Genomic DNA, 17,734 nt, shown 5'->3' with positions numbered 1-17,734 from the left:
AGCAAGGGTCTCCACCTGGGAGCTGTGTCCATTTTGGGTTCCCTAGCAAAAGGACAGTGATGTACCATAAGAAGTTAAGTGGGAGATCATCAAGGTGGTTTGGGCTGGAGCACACAATGTATATAAAACTGAAAGAGCCAGATCTGTTGAGCCTGGAGAAAGGGGAGATCCTGCTATTATCTGATACTCCCTGCAGGGGAGCCACAAAGCAACACACATAAAAAGCTGAAAAGCAACAGGCACAACGAGAGTAGTTCTGATGAGATGCAGCTTGGTCACAGAGTGGTGTAGGCAATGCCACCACTCCTCTGATGTCATCTCAAGATGGACAGCCTGCTCTAACTATGGTCCTGCTCCGGCAGTGGGATTTGACACGATCTCCAGTGGTCCCTTCCAACCCCTAATATCCTGTGAACTTTGAACTTAGCCCTTCTTTCAGCAAGGGGTGGACTAAGCAGCCTCAAGATACCCCTTGCAGAAGGCCACAAAGCACCACTTCCCGAGACCTCCTGCTTTGTGGGAGAGCACGCTGAGAACATGTGCCTTTGTCTTCCAACCTGTGAATGGGCCTGATGGGGTTTCCTTACTTAAGCCTTTGTTGTCTGTCCCAAGCACCACACTTTTTTGGTGTGGAATAGACGACTCAGCTCTTCAGAATATGAGTGTCTGCAAAGCCCTCCCCTAGCACAGGCAAAGAAAAGAAAAAAGCCCTTCTTCTGCCATACTTTGTGTTGTGCTTCAGAACTCACTTGGGGTATGTCAGACTGTGTGTGCTTTCTGCATATGCACACAGCCACAACAGAGCTTCTGGCAAACAAACTTCATGCTTTCAGTTTACACCAGAAGCATAACAATTACCTGGAAAATCCCCCTCCCACACCTCAGAGTCCATACTTTGGGCAACTCGATGATCTTTGCCACATACTCAGGTTCAATGGGGCTCTTAAAACCGTCATGGAAAAAACACTGGGGTCAACTTTTAAGCCAAGGCTCACCCTGAACACAGAAAAAAAAACCCAGCAGTTGAGAGAATGGGACCAAAACAAAGCATTCATCTCCTCTCCCAGTCCCCTTGTAACCACACACTGCCATACCCTAAGAAACATGACCTACCAAGCATACAGCTGCTCTCATCCTGCCAGGTCCTGCTGTAGTTCTCTGCTGTTGCCCTCCCAGCTTTTTCATCATCATAAAATGGGTTTCTCACAATGAGAGTTACAAGGCAGAGGCACTGCCTCTTGCTGTGCCCAACTCCACAGCACACCCCAGTTGGGGATGCAGGAAAACCAGGAATGAAGTTGATAGCTGCACAGTCTCTTGCTGTATCTCTGGCCCACTACGAGCACTCCTAGAGGTTACATAAAAAAGATAACTGAGAGGAAACAAAGCATCTTCACTCTCTTCAGTCCTGGGGGTGCAGCAGAGAAGAAACTGCACGGGAAAAGTGGAAAGATGACTTTTCTCTTATTCAAATACTTCCCAAAATGAGAACTAGAATGGAGGGGAACCATGAGCTTCCTCTTTTCTGTTGCCGCAGAGGAAGCGATTCCAGTTCTGCTCTCTGGAGGCACAATAAGGCAAGTCATCTTTCAGCAGGTGCCTCCACAGATGTGGTTAAAAGCAGGTAACTAGTAATTAAGACATTTTAATAGAATTCTCATGTTATAAGCAGCCTGTTCCCTTTAGCATCTGAGGAACATACAGCAGAGTATCCAAAATACAGCAGTGGTTATTTCCTCTTTCACAGTGACCTGCATGGCCCAACCATTTGGAGAGGTGTGACAGAGGGGAAGCAAAGAGGCAGATTGCTCATGCTCACGAAAGAAAACACAAATATACCTCATTTAAAATCATCTCTTTCCACTCAGACATTTATTTTTCCTAAAAAAACCAAGCCAACACACACCAAAAAACAAATCCCAAGTCTTTGCAAACAAATCTCTTGTTTCTTCTTTGCAGCTCAGTGGGATAGCTGTGAACACTGCATGGCACTTGCCTCTGGGGAAGCAGAGAATTGTACCACAACTGAGTTATATTTCCATAGGAAAAGCTGGCTCATAACTTACATCACCCTTGAAATACTGACACAGGTTTGTAAGAAGAACCTGAGTCTCAGTTCCAAGGAGCAGCACCAAAGCCACCTGAGGCCTGAACAGAGTTGAGTAGCTCTAGCAGAGCAGCAGGCCCTCCTTCGCTGCCAGGCGCTGGCGGTGGATTTTATCTTGCTGTAGCTCCTCGTGGTTTGGATGCCAGAGTTTCATCACAATCCTCTCAATGTTTAGTGCATAGACAGTGTGAGCAGGAATAACTTCCTTGTGCACCTGGGGATATATGTTAGAAAACAACTTTCATTCTTTCAAATTCATTTTCCCATATTGCCGAACAAAGAACCTCCCTCTGCTATGGGATGGTCAAAGAAAGTCATCCTTGCAGAGCAGGAGCACATAAGGAGAGCTGCAACTGGCCAGCACTTCCACAGCAGCCAGCCCACAACAAACACCTTACACCACTGTGTAAGGGAGTGTTATGGTAAGGAAATGGTCACTTTTCTCTCTCAGTGACAAAGAATGATTTGTCAAGATCTTAAAAACAATTCTGACTAAACACAAGGTGAGTGTTTGATTGCAGCTATTACAATGAAGGGTCTGCCTCCATAACGTTGAGACAAAGTCCCAAGGCCTGTTTGCAACAACAGAGATCAGGGAGAATTTCTTGCAGCTAAAATCAGATGTCCAAAATAGTCTGAGTATCCCCAGAGCTGCCAGAGAGGGAGACAACTACTGGCATACATCTCTATGAGCTTACCAGAGGCATACGAGCCATGGAGGCTGGGGCGATCACAGCTAACCCAATGCATAAGCTTGCATATCAGGACCTTTAAGGACCCAGGTGGAACATGAGAATTAAGAAGAGACATGCTAACCAAGTCTTTTGCTGTATCACTGTTAAAATCTCAGCCAAGCTCAGTTCTGATATAGTCACTGCAGTTTTGCTACAGAGGAAGAGTTCAAACTTCTTACATAGCTATAAGAGACAGAGATTTCTTCACCAGCTCTGTGACCAAAGGGAGCAGAGCAGGTACTCAATATGACCTGACTGTATGTTAGCCACTGCCCAACAGAGCCAAAGAACTGGTAATGAGAGGGAAAGAATGACACACAATGTATGAGAAGAAATCGAATCCCCCTCCACAGACATAAACCAAATGTGAGACTGATACTCAGGACAACACTGCCTGCAACATGACAGCATAACCTGACCCACTTACCTGCAATGCCTCAAAAAGGTCATACATGTTCACTGGTGGGAGGGATGCTGGTAAGCTGTCTCCAGAGCATGCCAGGAGTAGAGCTGCCTGCTGCTCGGCATCATCGGGCACGGGCTGAGGAGCAAGACTCTGGCTGGCAGAAGGTGTCACGCAGGTTGGAGGGCTGTAGACAGAGGAGGTTGTGAAACCTTCCAGTCAAGAAACAGCACCAGCTCTGCAAGGCACACAGCAGGAGCTTGGCCACAGGGTTTACTTTTCTGTATTGGCTGACTTTGCCCACGTGTACATAAAGTTATTTTGGCTGTAATTATAAATACTTTAAAATCTCTTTAATAAACATAGCACAAAGCAATTCTCAAACCTGCTCAGCTGAACTTGATTGGGCAACTTCTGTTACTTACAGGCAGCAGTTTCTATCCAGCATTTAAAAAAACAAATGAAGGCAGCCACAACATTAAATGGAAAGACATCAGCTGTTAGGCAGAGCTGTTTGGTGTGGATTGCACTGGCAGAGCTATAATCAAATCTTAAAACACCCACAACCTCCTGTCAACGGTTAGATGCTGCCACAGACAAACACCACTGCCATCTCATGCACTCTCTCTGCCGGATGCACAGCCCAAGCTGTTTTGACACTAAGACACTGGAAAACAAGATGACCTTGAAACTCTGCTAGCTGGAAAGGCATGCCAAGGAGCCACAAATACATCTGTATGCAGGAAATGACAGGATGGTAGCATTCTGCAGGACCTCACTGACATTTCACTCCTACAACACAACAGTAGTGTCCCAACAAAGGCAGGGCTCTTCTGCCCAGCAGCAGAGTGCCAAGAGCAGCAGAGTTATTGTGTCACTCACTACAGCTTCCAAAAAGAAGCAATTACTAAGGACATTCAGAGGCCTGGGGTCACCTGCATAAACTGACAGACAAGCACAGCAAGGGAGAGAGACTTAACATGGTCCTGAACTCTGCTGCTGAGAAAACCCCATGTTCTCCCTCACTGTTTAGCTGTACAGTTCTGAGTGTGAAAACTAAAACACCAGCATGAACAGATTCTACTGAGTAAAAAAGAAAGAGAAACTCAACCATGGAGTAACTCTGGGAATAGCAAAAGGCATCTGAGATTAGCAGCGTGCCAAGAGCTCCTTACCACTCAATTAAGTTGTTATAAGCAACGACACTGTTCTTCAAATAAGGCTGAGGGTTGACATTGCTCCCGAAGGCATACTTGAAATGACCATCTCGCAGCCGATAGGCTTTCCTCCTGGAGATCACAGAGCTCAGGATGTCCTTCAGGTGGTTCTGCAAAGAAAAACAGTCTCACTACTGTTTCACATGCTGATTTACTGACCCTTCCAAGCCATGGCCTTGAAAAGTGCCTCAAACAACAGCTCCTATGACTACAAAGTTCTAAACATGTAAAGGGACCAAGAAAAGGACAAGTTACAGCAGGTTTCACTGACACAGCTGGATAGAGAACATGGTACTGTGCGTGCGAGTGCTGTGTGCATCATTCTGTGAGCTCTAACATGGGATGCACTGGCTCAAATGTCCAAGACACTTCTTAAATGCTAGGAAATTCCCAGTCTCTGCTCTCTTTGGTAGTGACTTAGATCTCACAGCTGGCAGCAGATGTTACACTGCTACTGAAACACTGGCCCTGAACCTGAAGGGAAAAGCCACACATTGCTTTTTCAGACTGTTGAGTGGCCTGGAAAATGCTGGAGAAGCAACAGCTTCTTAATTTGGCCTCACTCTCAGGTTGATCTCCACATTCTGACTCCAGAAAACCCTCCACACATCAGCGCTTCCAGTAATAGCTGTAACATTCCTGGGATAACAGCAGGCAATACACTGCTGATGGCCAAAAGCAGCAGCAGCAGGAAGCACTTCACCTGCAGGTATGACCCAATTCTGTCACTCCACTTTCATGAGAGATCTTTGTGCCTGTAACAGATTACTTTTTATAGACCTGTGCAAACAGGAGCTCCTCTTCTGATCCTGCCTTTAAGTGACAGGAACAGCACTGTTTAACCAAACAGTCACTTAAGCATGCCAGGAGCTCTTCCTAGGCAAGCACTTCAGAATTAACACTTGCAAGGCAGAAATCCAAGACTTAACATCTATGATGCCACAAGTGTGGAAGCCCTTTGGTTTTCCTCTTACTTCTCCAGAGGCAACTGGGAAATCAGAGAAGCAGGTTTCCCCTCCTCACTAAGGGATGCTACCCTGTGCTGCACACAGACCACTGTTACCCATCCCAGTCTCACCTCCACGGCATAAACAACTGCAGTTACAGCCTCCTCCGTGACATTGTCCAGCCCATGCTCATAAGCAGTTACAATCATCCTTCCTTCTAACTGGCCACGTGTAGGAAGCATCATGGTGTGAGAACACAGCTTCAAATCATCATCTTCTTGAGGATCCTTTGCCACAAACTGCTGGGCTCCAGACAGTGGATTCTGAGGCTGGAAGCGGTGCTGTTATGAGCACATTAGAGCATAAGATGATTAAATTCTTGATCACTTTGGCTCATCAAGCCAAATTCCTTCTCTAGTCAGAGAGCAAACACCTATAAAAAAACTTATCACAGTAGGACAAGCAGCAATGTTCCTCACCAGGATACTCTCCCAACACACTGACACTTTATGGCTGAATAAAGGCTGGAGCCCTCTTATTAGAGTCACGAACTTGTTCAGGAGCACCACAGACCACATAAACTTTGGGTATCAATGACATCCTGCAGCAAGAAATTCTGCACTGCATGAAGAATCACCTCCTTTGGTTTGCCCTGTACTTACTCTCTGCTAGATTCACCATTCTCCTCCATGTGTCAAATGCGGTCAGCCAACGTCCCTTTTCTCTCTGGTTAACACTATCCAGGCTAGTGAGTCCTAGAACAGAAGCACTGGATAGTTGGGTTGGAAGGGACCCTAAAGGTCATCTAGTTCAAATCCCCTGCTATGGGTAGGAACACCTTTCACTAGACCAGGTCATTCAAGACCTCATCCAGCCTGGCCCTGAACACATCCAGAGAGGGGGCATTCACTACCTCTTTGGGCTACCTGTTCAGTGTCTCATCACCCTCACTGTAAAGAATTTCCTCCTAATCTCCAGCCTAAATCTGCCCTCCTCAAGCTTCAATCCATTCCCTCTCATCCTAACACTACAAGCTCTTGTAAAAAAAATCCCTTCCCAACTTTCCTGTAAGCTCCTTCAAGAACTGGAAGGCTGCTATAAGGATTTCCTGAGTGATTTCGTGGAGTTTTATTTCTCAGCCATCTCCTCCTGCTGAAGAGTTCAGTGTTTTTACCTACTAACACAACAGCTTCCATCTAGATTGAAAACCATGATCCTAAGCTTGTGTGAGTAAGTGATTCTTATGCTTCTTTAAATGCAGCAACTTAACCAAATTCCAGTTCTGAATCTCACATTCTAGTCTCCCCTGTATTACTGAGCAGCCATCAATTCTGGGATGAATTATGGCTATTTTTCAGAACACACACAGTTATTTGGGAGAAAAAAGAACACCAAACATCAGAGAACAAGAATTCGTATTAGAAGGTGGCCAACCTCACTTCCCAGCCCATGTATATCCCAAATCAATTCCCTTGCTGTGCTGATGTCTGCAGCTTGTGGTGGCTAGCAGGAAGTCTCAGTCCCCAGGTAAAGGGGGAAAAAAGACAAACGAAAATGGCTGATACGTAAAATTCAGACATGAGCTCAGCCAGCCTCAACTCACAAAAGAACAACATGGCCCTGGCTCATAATATACCCCCAGAGCTCCTACCCCTCAACTCTCCAAGCCACAGATCCAGTGGCTCTGGAATGATGACTCTTAGGGAACATCAGAGCAATCATATGCTTTAAACAATGACTATATGGTGAGACAGATTTCTCACACCTTAGTTCCAGGAGAGAAAGGAGACTGCTTTATTCAGATGTGCTGGTTTGAGGCTAAGTGGAATATTCTAGCAAGAGAAATGAGATCACTGGTTGTGAAAAGAAAATAATGATAAAGTTTATATCATTCATTGATTTGCTAAAAGGGATAAAAAGACAAAGTATGAACAAATTGTCCCCCCTCTGCTTCTGAGCACTTATTCCCTTCAGATCACTTTTCTCTCTAGTATCTCCTAACTAACCTTGGCTAACAGACAGCAAGTAAGCTTTGCTGGTTTTCATCTGGGAGAGAGAGGGTGGCCTTGAGCTCCTTCTGGGCTGCTTTTCTTTGTCCAGGAGGGAATATGGATTCCTGTATTACTTCTAAACTGTATATAACTGTAAATCCATGTAAATACATTGTGTATATGTGCTCATAAATTTAGCTTTGCTCTGTCTTACTTCTAATCTGTCTGAGCTGGTCTGGTAAATTTCAGTTGGGACAGGGAGAAGTTTTTACCCACTAGAAGAGGACAGTACAGCATTTAACTCAGAATGACAACCAAGCAACCCATTAATGATGTCAAAAGCAGGTTTCCCTCCCTGTAATTCTGAAGGATTAATTTTTCATTACAGGCAGTATGCTTGGAAAGAAGACCTTCGAAACATAAGCAGCTCTCCTAAGAGGGAAGAGCAGAAGTCAGTTGTAATGAATCTGTGGTTATTCATAGCTGGTAGAAAACATCAGGAAAACACCAAGGCAGCTCAAATTCACACTGCTTAGGAATTCCACCAGTAACAGACAAGCCTGCTAATCATAACGTACACTTCACATTGTACTTACTACCAGTAATTCCAGGAACGTGTGTATAAACACGTGCTAGTAAAGTGGGATCTGAGGTTTCCATCACATCATGTCTTGCTTCTCAAAGTCTCCTTGCTACTGGAAAGTTACAGCGAGTTTTAAAACAAAAGGACAGCAGACTGCCATCACATTGCAGGCTGCAGCTGGGAACAATGCAAAGCATCGCAGCAGCTGCTGAACACAATGAGCCTTCAGATGGACTCAGTCCCTCTGAAGCACACGTGTGGTGCCTAATTGGAGTCCCTAGAAGAACTGTAAGCACTCTGGCCAAATCTAGGTAACCTCTCACAGCACAAGAGCAGGATGCTTCACATGCCCACCTTTCCAGCCCCCTCCTCCCTTGCACTGGCTTCGGCATTCATCCAACCTCAAGGAATGCTGCTCTAGCTGAATAAACCACCAAGAGAAACTTGGGTTTAGGGTATTCTCTCAGTTAATTTTCTACCTTGGCAGAGACTTGAACTGGATCACAATGTCTTCAGATATATGATAAATCTGGCTGTAAGAGACAGACACTCTCAATAAAGTGCTAATTCAGGTTGAACCATCTTATCAGACCCCACCATGGAAGACAGTGCCCCATCCTGGCCTTTCACACCAGGCCTCATCCACATTGATCATAGAAACACCTGTAGGTCAAACTGTGACAGTGCCAGTGAATGTCCAGAGCCCTCACTGCAGAGTGAACTGGATCTTGCAGTATTTCTCTGCCAGCTACCAGAATACAGGATCTTTGAGAAGCCTCTTCAATTCTTAAACAACTTGACCCTCTAAAAACATTCCATGCAGAGTCCAGGAAGGGAAATCACACAAACACAGAATTCTGCATTATTTCCCTTTTGCTTCAAGAATTCAGGATGTGTGTGAAGTAGCCAAGAACATGGAAGATGAAAGAGACTATGAAAGACCTGCTCCAGTGTTACTGAGTGGCCACAGAGCTAAAGCTCCCATCAGTCCCTGGAATACAAGCTTTTAAAACTTGGATATTTAGGTAGTCTTCCATGGATTCTCTAGTGCCTGACAAAGCTATGTCACACTGTAGCCCACCTCCCAGAAGCCTTCCAAAAGGGAGGTAGCAGCCCCTAACCCCAAGCTCTTGCTCCAATCCAGAACTCAAATGACATACACCATTGAGCACTCATCATCCCTGGCCATAACAAAAGGTTCATGTTGTGCAAAGCTCTCCACTCTCAACAGGACATCAGAAACATGACCACTTCACTATGTACACTTACATCAAACTTCTGCCGAACTGAAGAAATCTTCTTCTTTCCTTTGGGTTTTCCAGGCTTGGTTGCAGAACCACCTGGCCACGGCAGGGATCCAGCACCTTCTACAAATGGAAAAGAAAAATCCCTACTCAACAGGTGTTGCTGATTTAGAGATAGGATGAGCAGATTCATACAGCAAAACACTTCACATTTGGCACCCAGCTAAGCCTTAACCCAATATTAACAGCCATAGTCCAGAGGAAGGACCCATCAGGGAGGATGCTCTTGGCAGTGCTTCCCTTCCATTGTTAGCCCCTTGCTAGCTTGGCTCACTCAAGAGCCTATTACTTTAGCAGATATTTCTGTCCACATACCACACAAAAACCCATGGCAGGAGAGAGAGGAGCACAGCCTCCAAGGAAACGGACAAGGCAGGCACATGCCACTTGTTCCATCCCAAAGACAACAGGAGCTTGCCCAGAGGGAGATTCCCCTCCCATCAACTCCTGAGCGGGTCAGATGTTAACCATCAGGATCAAACAGTCTGGCTCATTACATCTGCCTTTACACAGAATCACAGAAACATTCGGGTTGAAAAACACCCTCAGGATCACCAAGTCCAACCAATAACTCCACCCTGTAAGGTTCTCCCTAAATCATATCCCCAAGCACCACTTCCAAACAACCTTTAGACACATCCCAGGTTGGTGACTCAACAACCTCCCTGGGCAGCCCATTCCTATGCCTGACTACTCTTTCCATGAAAAAAAAAAAAGCATTTTTCCTAGTATCCAGTCTAAACCTACCCAGCTGCAGCTTGAGGCCATTCCCTCTTGTTCTGTCACTAATCACCTGTGAGAAGAGACCAGCACCAACCTCTCCACAACCTCCTTTCAGGTAGCTGTAGACAGTGATGAGGTGTCCCCTCAGCCTCCTCTTTCTGACACTAACCAGCCTGAGCTCCTGCAGTTGTCCCCCATAAGAGTAGTTCTCCAGGCCCTTCCCCAGCTTCACTGCCCTCCTCTGCACTCACTTCAGCACCTCCACATCCCTCTTGCATTGAGGTGCCCAAAACTGAACACTGTACTCACGGTGTAGCTTCACCAGAGCAGAGTACAAGGGGACAATCACCTCCCTACTCCTGCTGGACACAGTATTTCTAATACAAGCCAGGAAGCCATTGGCTTTCTTGGCCACCTGGGCACAATGCTTGCTCATATTCAGCTGCTTGTCAGTTAGAACCCCCAGGTCCTCACCATCTTTGGCAAACTTTGTCCTGAATCCTTGTCAAACATCACAGCTGATCATTCCTGTTACAGAGGTGAAAGGAGAGGGGGAAAGAACTGCAGAACCATATCCTGATAATCACACAGCTCTTGGCAAGGACAGCCTAACAGATTGCCTGTCAATGCATTTACAGGATCGCAACTTCTGCAGGCACATTGAAAGTCGAGCCAATGGATGTGCATAAGCTTGCCGACAGTGAATGAGAAGCTCAACCCAAAGGCTGGACAGCCCTCTCGTGGCTACAGAGGCACTCTCTGCTTTGTGCAACAAGTATCCTACTTCCTTGGTTTTGCACAGCAAGTGAGCACCCTTTTCTCCTCAGGGCAGGGCGCACCTCATGCTGTGGCCCTGCCTGCCTCCTGGGAGCTTGGACAACTCAGCTCTGAAGGCAGTTCAGTTGCTGCAAGGCAGAGGCTGGAGTTCTCCTACCACGTGGTGCTGACGGCACCATGAGGTCTCAGATATTCCCTAGCTACAGCAAAGCCAGCATTTGCCACTTCATCTGGGCATGGACGAGATGACAGCAGCCAGCACACAGTTCACCAAGTACCACAAAAAAAAATCAGTTCTGGTTCCCCCATTAGTCCAAGTTCCCACAGCTCAGCACCAGCTCCATGCTCACCTCCAGCTCTCCCGACTACGTCTAATTTGATGTAATTGCCAATTCACAAACACAGTTAAATATATTACAGCCCTCTTTGTACTGAGTGGGGCTTTCTGGACATCCTTAGAAATGTGGAGCTTTCCACAGGCATGACTGCAGCACAAGCACTGTTCATTGCCATGGAAAATAAACAAATATGTAACACATCATTAAGGTTCAGGCTAAACCACAGCATTCAGATGAGGCTTTGGAGTGGTCAGATGATTAAGAAGGAGTTAGAAATAACCTACACACACAGATGGCACAATCTCCCTATTAAAAAAAGAAGTTTCTTAAGAGGTTTAGTTACATCCTCTTGGTAAGGTGGAAACCAACAGTCTATAACAAACCCTGTTGTCAAAGTCCACCAGTCAATTAGAAGAAATGAAAAGGCAACAAATAAACCCTCATCAAAAATCCTAAAGCTCACCACTACAATGCTGTAGCAGAGGCCCTAACAAGGGGATGTGGGAAGGTACCATGGACAATCATCTCAAGGACCACTCTTACCCTTCATCAAAATCTCAAGACTTACATCTTAACACCTATCAAAACACTACTGCTTTTCTCAAGCTGCTTTCCTCTTTACAGATAAGACCTTTCTTCCTCTGCCTCTCCTCCATAGCAGGTCAGACCCCTTCTGGGTAGTGGGATATCAGGCACGTCAAGGACAGACACAAAAGTTACTTGGCCAATTTCAAAGCTTTCCATAAAACCACTTCTCTCTAGCTTGCAGCATCACCCCATCCCAAGTCCTTCCTCCTTGTCCAAAGCCCCGCACAGCTCCTCTGCAGCCTCCTTTCCAGAAGATCCCCAGCCAGCTGTGTCACCAAGCAGCAGAGACAGAGCTAGTGGAATGAACAGAGACAGGAACAGAAAACATCACTCTTCTATCTGACAGTGTATTACAGACTAATAGGTTGTAACACTGGCCACAGGTTTATTTTTTTTCCAGTAAGAAATAGCTCTTTCCCATTTGCATTTCTCACATGAAAGCGGAAAGTTTGTGTATCAGTAACCCTTGTGGTGGTGTGCTGAGGGTATCAAGGACACTTCTCTACAGTTACTTGTTTCCACGAATCATGAGGTAAACACTTCTACCCAAAAGACAGAGGTGGAGACAAAAGCCTATTAGTTTTCCACTCTTGCATGGGGAAACAGAAAAAACACCAAAACCAACAAAAAACCCAGCAGGTGTCAGACTGGCACCTAGAGGGAGAAAATGAAATCTACATGTAACTTTCAGCGTTCAACTCACACTGCACTTCCCTGGGCTTGCATGTGCAAACTGCTGCACCACACACAGCTGACGGGTGAGAGTCAGCTGCTGGCTGCTGAGCCAGCAGTGTGCCCAGGTGGCCAAGAGAGCCAATGGCATCCTGGCCTGCAACAGAAATGGTGTGGTCAGCAGGAGCAGGGAGGTCATTCTGCCACTCTACTCTGCACTGGTTAGACCACACCTTGAGTACTGTGTTCAGTTCTGGGCCCCCCAGTTTAGAAGGGACATTGAGATGCTTGAGCGTGTCCAGAGAAGGGCAACGAGGCTGGTGAGAGGCCTTGAGCACAGCCCTGTGGGGAGAGGCTGAGGGAGCTGGGATTGGTTAGCCTGGAGGAGGCTCAGGGGTGACCTTATTGCTGTCTACAACTACCTGAGGGGAGGTTATAGCCAAGAGGAGGTTGCTCTCTTCTCTCAGGTGGCCAGCACCAGAACAAGAGGACACAGCCTCAAGCTACGTCAGGGGAGATTTAGGCTGGAGGTGAGGAGAAAGTTCTTCACTGAGAGAGTCATTGGCTACTGGAATGGGCTGCCCGGGGAGGTGGTGGAGTCGCCGTCCCTGGAGCTGTTCAAGGCAGGACTGGACGTGGCACTTGGTGCCATGGTCTAGCCTTGAGCTCTGTGGTAAAGGGTTGGACTTGATGATCTGTGGTCTCTTCCAACCTTGGTGATACTGTGATCTACCCTCTGTGGCACTGTATCTTGGTACAGATTAGCCCCAAAATCTTCACTCTGAAGTGATCCAAGGTGAGCAAAACAGACTCTAGGAGGCACCAGCAGCATGTACTGTTAACTGCAGAGCAGAAACCTGTACCTTTAAGAACACACACGATTAAGCTGATTGTTTTTCAAGCTGGCTATAGGCACAGAGCCAACAAAAGCCTACCTGAAAGCACTGGAGATGACCAGCTGCTAGCACTTGGTGAAGTCACTGGTCAGCCAGCATTCAGTCACTAATCTTGAAGCACTACCAAGAAGAGCTATTTCAGGTAACAGTCACAGGGGAATTACTGAGCTTATGCTTTTTTATAATCCAGATGTAAGTACTCCAAGTCAACAGCAAGGAGCAGCAAGATTTACACATAAATCTCCTCAATTACGTTGAGTATTGATCTCTAAAGAGGATGAGTCTGGGGCTCAGCAGGTGTTAGTAAAGCTCAAGAGCAAACAAAGCCAGTTTGGAGATGGATGAGGTCACCAGCTAATTAGCACAGCTGCTATTGTTAAAGACCAAGTATCCACAACCTTTGCATCTTTTCTTTCCTCAAGCTGTGTCAGGTACCCTAACCACAGGTATTTTCTCCTCTCAGAAAAATCCACCTCTCAGATCTCAGTCCCAAGCTGTAACCATTTGCTCTTCCTCACTACACAGCAGTTTCCCATCTTGAATTGCAGCTCAACTGCCCTGCCTATCAGATGTCGGGACTGGGAGTTCTGAAGACCAACCAGCCTGACGACAGGCAATTTAAATGCTTACTAAGTTAAAAGTTTAACTATCTGCAGAAGGTTGGGTTAATTTGTCATAGGTGAGTAAAGACTCACTGTAAGCATTTCCAATAAGCATTTATCTATCAGATATGTACCTGATTTCAACATCAGGAACATCTTGTGCGCCAAAATTGGGTAAAAATGCCAGGTCTGCATGGATGACCAAAGAATTCCTGGCCAAAATCAAGCACAAAAGGAGACTCCACAGGGAGTGGAAGCAGGGACAGGTGGCCTGGGATGATTTCTAGGAAACTGCTTAGGAAACCAGGGACAAGATTAGAAAGGCTAAAGCCTTGATGGAAATAAATCTGGCTAGAGACATCAAAGATAACAAAAAAAAGCTTTTACAGGTAGATTAGAGGAAGAACTAGGAAGAATGTGGGAGCCTTCCAGAGGGATTCAGGTGACCTGGTTACTGGGGATACAGAGAAGGCTGAAATACTCAATGACTTTTTTGCTTCAGTTTTCACTGGCAACCAACTGAGCCACACCACTCAAGACACAGAGGGCAATGCCTCAGTCTTTGGTAGTCAAACCAGCCATCCTCATGGTATTCAGCCCCCTGAGCTGAAAGATGAGGTTGAAGATCAAAGTAATCCCCTTATAATCCATGAAACAGTAGTGAAGGACTTGCTAAGGGAATTGGACAAGTGGAGTCCCTCAGAGCTGAGTTTTGGGGCCAGTCTTGTTTAATCTCTTCATCAATGACCCAGATGAGGGGATCGAATGCACCCTCAGCAAGTTTGCAGATGACACCAAATTAAACAGAAGTGTCGATCTGCTGGAGGGCAGGAAGGCCCTGCTGAGGGATCTGGACAGGCTGGAGCAATGGGCTGGGGCCAATTGCATGCGGTTTAACAAGGCTAAGTGCTGGGTCATGCACTTTGGCCACAACAACCCCCAGCAGCCCTACAGGCTGGGGGAGGAGTGGCTGAAGATCTGCCTGGCAGAAAGGAACCTGGGGGTGTTAGTGGACAGCCAGCTAAACATGAGCCAGCAGTGTGCCCAGGTGGCCAAGAAGGCCAACAGCATCCTGGCCTGTATCAGAAATGGTGTGACCAGCAGGAGCAGGGAGGTGATCATGCCCCTGTACTCTACACTTGTGAGACCACACCTTGAGTACTGTGTCCACTTTTGGTCACCACAGTGTAGGAGGGACATTGAGGTGCTGGAGCAGGTGCAGAGAAGGGTGATGAGGCTGGGGAGAGGTCTGGAAAACATCACCTATGAGGAGCAGCTGAGGAAACTGGAGTTGTTTAGTCTGGAGAAGAGGAGGCTGAGAGAGGACCAATTGCCCTCTACAACTATCTGAAAGGAGGTCGTAGTGAGGCTGGAGCCAGTCTCTTCTCCTGAATTACTAATGATAGGACAAGAGGAAATGGCCTCAAATTCCATACGGGGAGGTTTAGGTTAGATGTTGGGAGGAAGTTCTTTACTGAGTGGGTGGTCAGGCACTGGAACAGGCTGCCCAGGGAGGTGCTGGAGTCACCATCTCTGGAGGTGTTTAAAAGGAGACTGGATGTGGTGCTTGAGGCTGTGGTCTAGTGATAAAGGATGCTGGGATGAAGGCTGGACTGGATGATCCTGGTGGTCCTTTCCAACCATAGCAATTCACTGTGATGCTGTGCTGAGGGATTTGGTTTAGTGAAGGACTTGTCAGTGTGAAACTAATGATTGGATTCGATGCTAGTGAAGGTCTTTTCCAATCTAAGAAATTCTGTGATTCTGTGAAAATGATATCCCCTCTGACAAAATATCAGAATAACAGGTTCAGAAGAGAGAGGACACAGTAAGCAAATCTGATCAAAGACAAAGCAGCATCTCTTTTTGCAGGTCAGCTCCCAGCACAGACATAACCCAGAAATCAAACCATCTTATCACACACAGCAGCCTGCCAGTAGCTACTAATCATGCAGACACAGCTTATTTATACAAGCATCTCTGCTGAAATCAGCTGCATCACTACACTGCTACTCTTCTGCATGGCAAAAAGAAGATGAGTATTAAGGCTTAGAAAACTAGAATGCTTAGTACAAAACCCAAACACGCATGTAGCAAAGTATCACTGCTTCCAACGAGGCTTCTCAGAACTTACCTGGTGCAGAAACCAAGATCTGGCATCGGGTAAGAATAGCCAGGAGGAAATCATTGTGAGAGTGGACTGTGTAAAGATAGACATGGCATTAGCAACACATCAGTACTCAGAAGTACCCCCCCTCAAAGTGATCTCAGAGCAGCTCACTATGACCTTCCACAACTGCGTTTTCCCCCCACGTGTTTACTTGTAACTCTCAATTGAAGTCTTTTTGTTTCCCCCTACTGGACCCAGAATCTGCTACTACCACACTGACAAAAAGAATACTACACAGGGCATGAAAACAAGATAAGTCACTTCTTAGGATGCCACACACACATATTTAGCATGCAATGTGAACCATCTAGTGCATTCAGCCTGTCAGAGAAGGGTCAGTTGCTCCCCTTGCCACACCAACTTCTGATAGCAGGCTTTCTGGGCTTGCTAGAAACGAACCACTAGGAGTCAGCCCCTGTGAGGTGAAGTCAACAGGATCTACACAAAATACAACTTCCTCACAAGAGCATTACTGGAACACAGAGTGAATAATTACACATTAGAAAGAGCAAAGATGAACTCCATAAGGAGGGTCAGAGGGTTTCAGGATGCTCTTTGGCTCATAAACCCCAAGCAAAAACAATCTTGCTGCCCTTCTCTGCAGAAACTACAAACATGGAAGTCAAAAGTCCTCACAATGCTCTCAGCAATGCAAGCCGACTTTTGCAGGCCCACACAGACGTGAGGATGAAGGAATCTCACTCTTCAGCGCTCAAACTTGCCATCCCCAAAGACCAGGGAGGGGACCTGCCTACTGCAAGATCGCCCAGCTCTTTCAGCTACACCTGCTCAGTCCAAAACGAAGGGACAGTGCAGCATAGAAAGGACTGCATCTCCATGGCGCCATACAAGGAGAAACAAATAAAAGGCTTTTTGGTTCCTAGAACAATGTATTTTATGTTTTAGTATATTTACAGAAGATCGAATTGTCTTTCAGTGCCAGAGCCACAGAGACATCTTCCTACAAGCCAGGGCACCTCCCACCTTTTTAACTCTCCTTGCTACCGGATCCTTGGCCATTCTTACTTCCCTCACAGCAACGCAGCCATTCAAGAGGCAAGGGGCAGTAGGAAGAAGGTCCCCCAGGCCTGGCAGGGGAAAGGTAGCTCTAAAGCCGGCAGGAAAGCAAACACAAGTTGGCTTTTTACCGTTGTCTTGCGTGAGAAGCCTGCGCGCCTCCAGGTCAAACTCCTCCTTGCTAATCTTTTGCTTGAACCAGAGCTTCAAGTTGGCCCAGTACCTAGTGGAGAATGGGGAAAGTGCTGACACTGAACGAAAAGCTTTGTTCCTAATCCCACTGCTTTCCTCCATCAGCTCATAGGAGCCGGAGCCGGGACCGGAGCTGAGGCTTCCGCGCAGCCAGCAGTGCAAACGCGCGGCCCCTTGAGGGCCGGGAGAAGGCAAACACACAGCACACAGGCCCGGCCCGGCTAGGCTGAGCCAGGCCAGGCCCAGGCTGCCCCCCACACCTCTGCGGACTCCTGACCCTTCCCCGCACTCACTGCTTCACGTTCTCGCCCAGCGCCTCACTCAGGCTCTTCTTGGCCGCCTCCAGCTCGCTCACGTACGTCGCCATCGCCGCCACCGGAGGCACTGGCGCCAGGACGGCCGCAAGGCGCGGCGGCAGCCGTAAAGCGTGTCGGCCGTGCGGCGCGGCACGGCACAGCCCCGCCGCGCAGGGG

The 17,734-nt window shown here is 47.0% G+C and overlaps 1 protein-coding gene across 2 annotated transcripts; it reads right to left on the bottom strand.

The window, feature by feature from the left end:
- Positions 1-1,843: 1,843 nt before the first annotated feature.
- On the bottom strand, positions 1,844-17,689 carry TADA1 (transcriptional adaptor 1). 2 transcript variants are annotated; one of them, XM_064147236.1, is made up of 8 exons: positions 17,555-17,689; positions 17,201-17,292; positions 16,017-16,082; positions 9,252-9,349; positions 5,540-5,749; positions 4,420-4,571; positions 3,269-3,431; positions 1,844-2,321 (listed from the first exon to the last, which is right to left on the bottom strand). In XM_064147236.1, exons 1-8 carry the CDS (start codon positions 17,626-17,628, stop codon positions 2,169-2,171), a joined length of 1,008 nt encoding a protein of 335 aa, XP_064003306.1. In that variant the 5' UTR covers positions 17,629-17,689; the 3' UTR covers positions 1,844-2,168. The 2 variants fall into 2 exon arrangements, with proteins under 2 accessions (XP_064003306.1, XP_064003307.1); XM_064147237.1 differs by lacking the exon at positions 16,017-16,082.
- Between the last annotated feature and the right edge of the window lie 45 nt (positions 17,690-17,734).

This window comes from Pogoniulus pusillus, chromosome 8 (assembly GCF_015220805.1).
Source record: "Pogoniulus pusillus isolate bPogPus1 chromosome 8, bPogPus1.pri, whole genome shotgun sequence".
NCBI classification, from domain to species: domain Eukaryota; kingdom Metazoa; phylum Chordata; class Aves; order Piciformes; family Lybiidae; genus Pogoniulus; species Pogoniulus pusillus.
Note: the sequence above shows the minus strand (reverse complement) of the source record. Positions and strands in the feature narration are given on the sequence as shown.

What these genes read in the sequence shown, in the direction of transcription:
- TADA1 (XM_064147236.1), bottom strand. Translation starts at nt 17,628, where the DNA reads ATGGCGACGTACGTGAGCGAGCTGGAGGCGGCCAAGAAGAGCCTGAGT. An exon ending in CTGGGCGAGAACGTGAAGCA is followed by an intron (nt 17,293 to 17,554) that starts GTGAGTGCGGGG and finishes ATTCTCCACTAG; the next exon opens with GTACTGGGCCAACTTGAAGC. An exon ending in CAGTTGTTTATGCCGTGGAG is followed by an intron (nt 4,572 to 5,539) that starts GTGAGACTGGGA and finishes TTTTCTTTGCAG; the next exon opens with AACCACCTGAAGGACATCCT.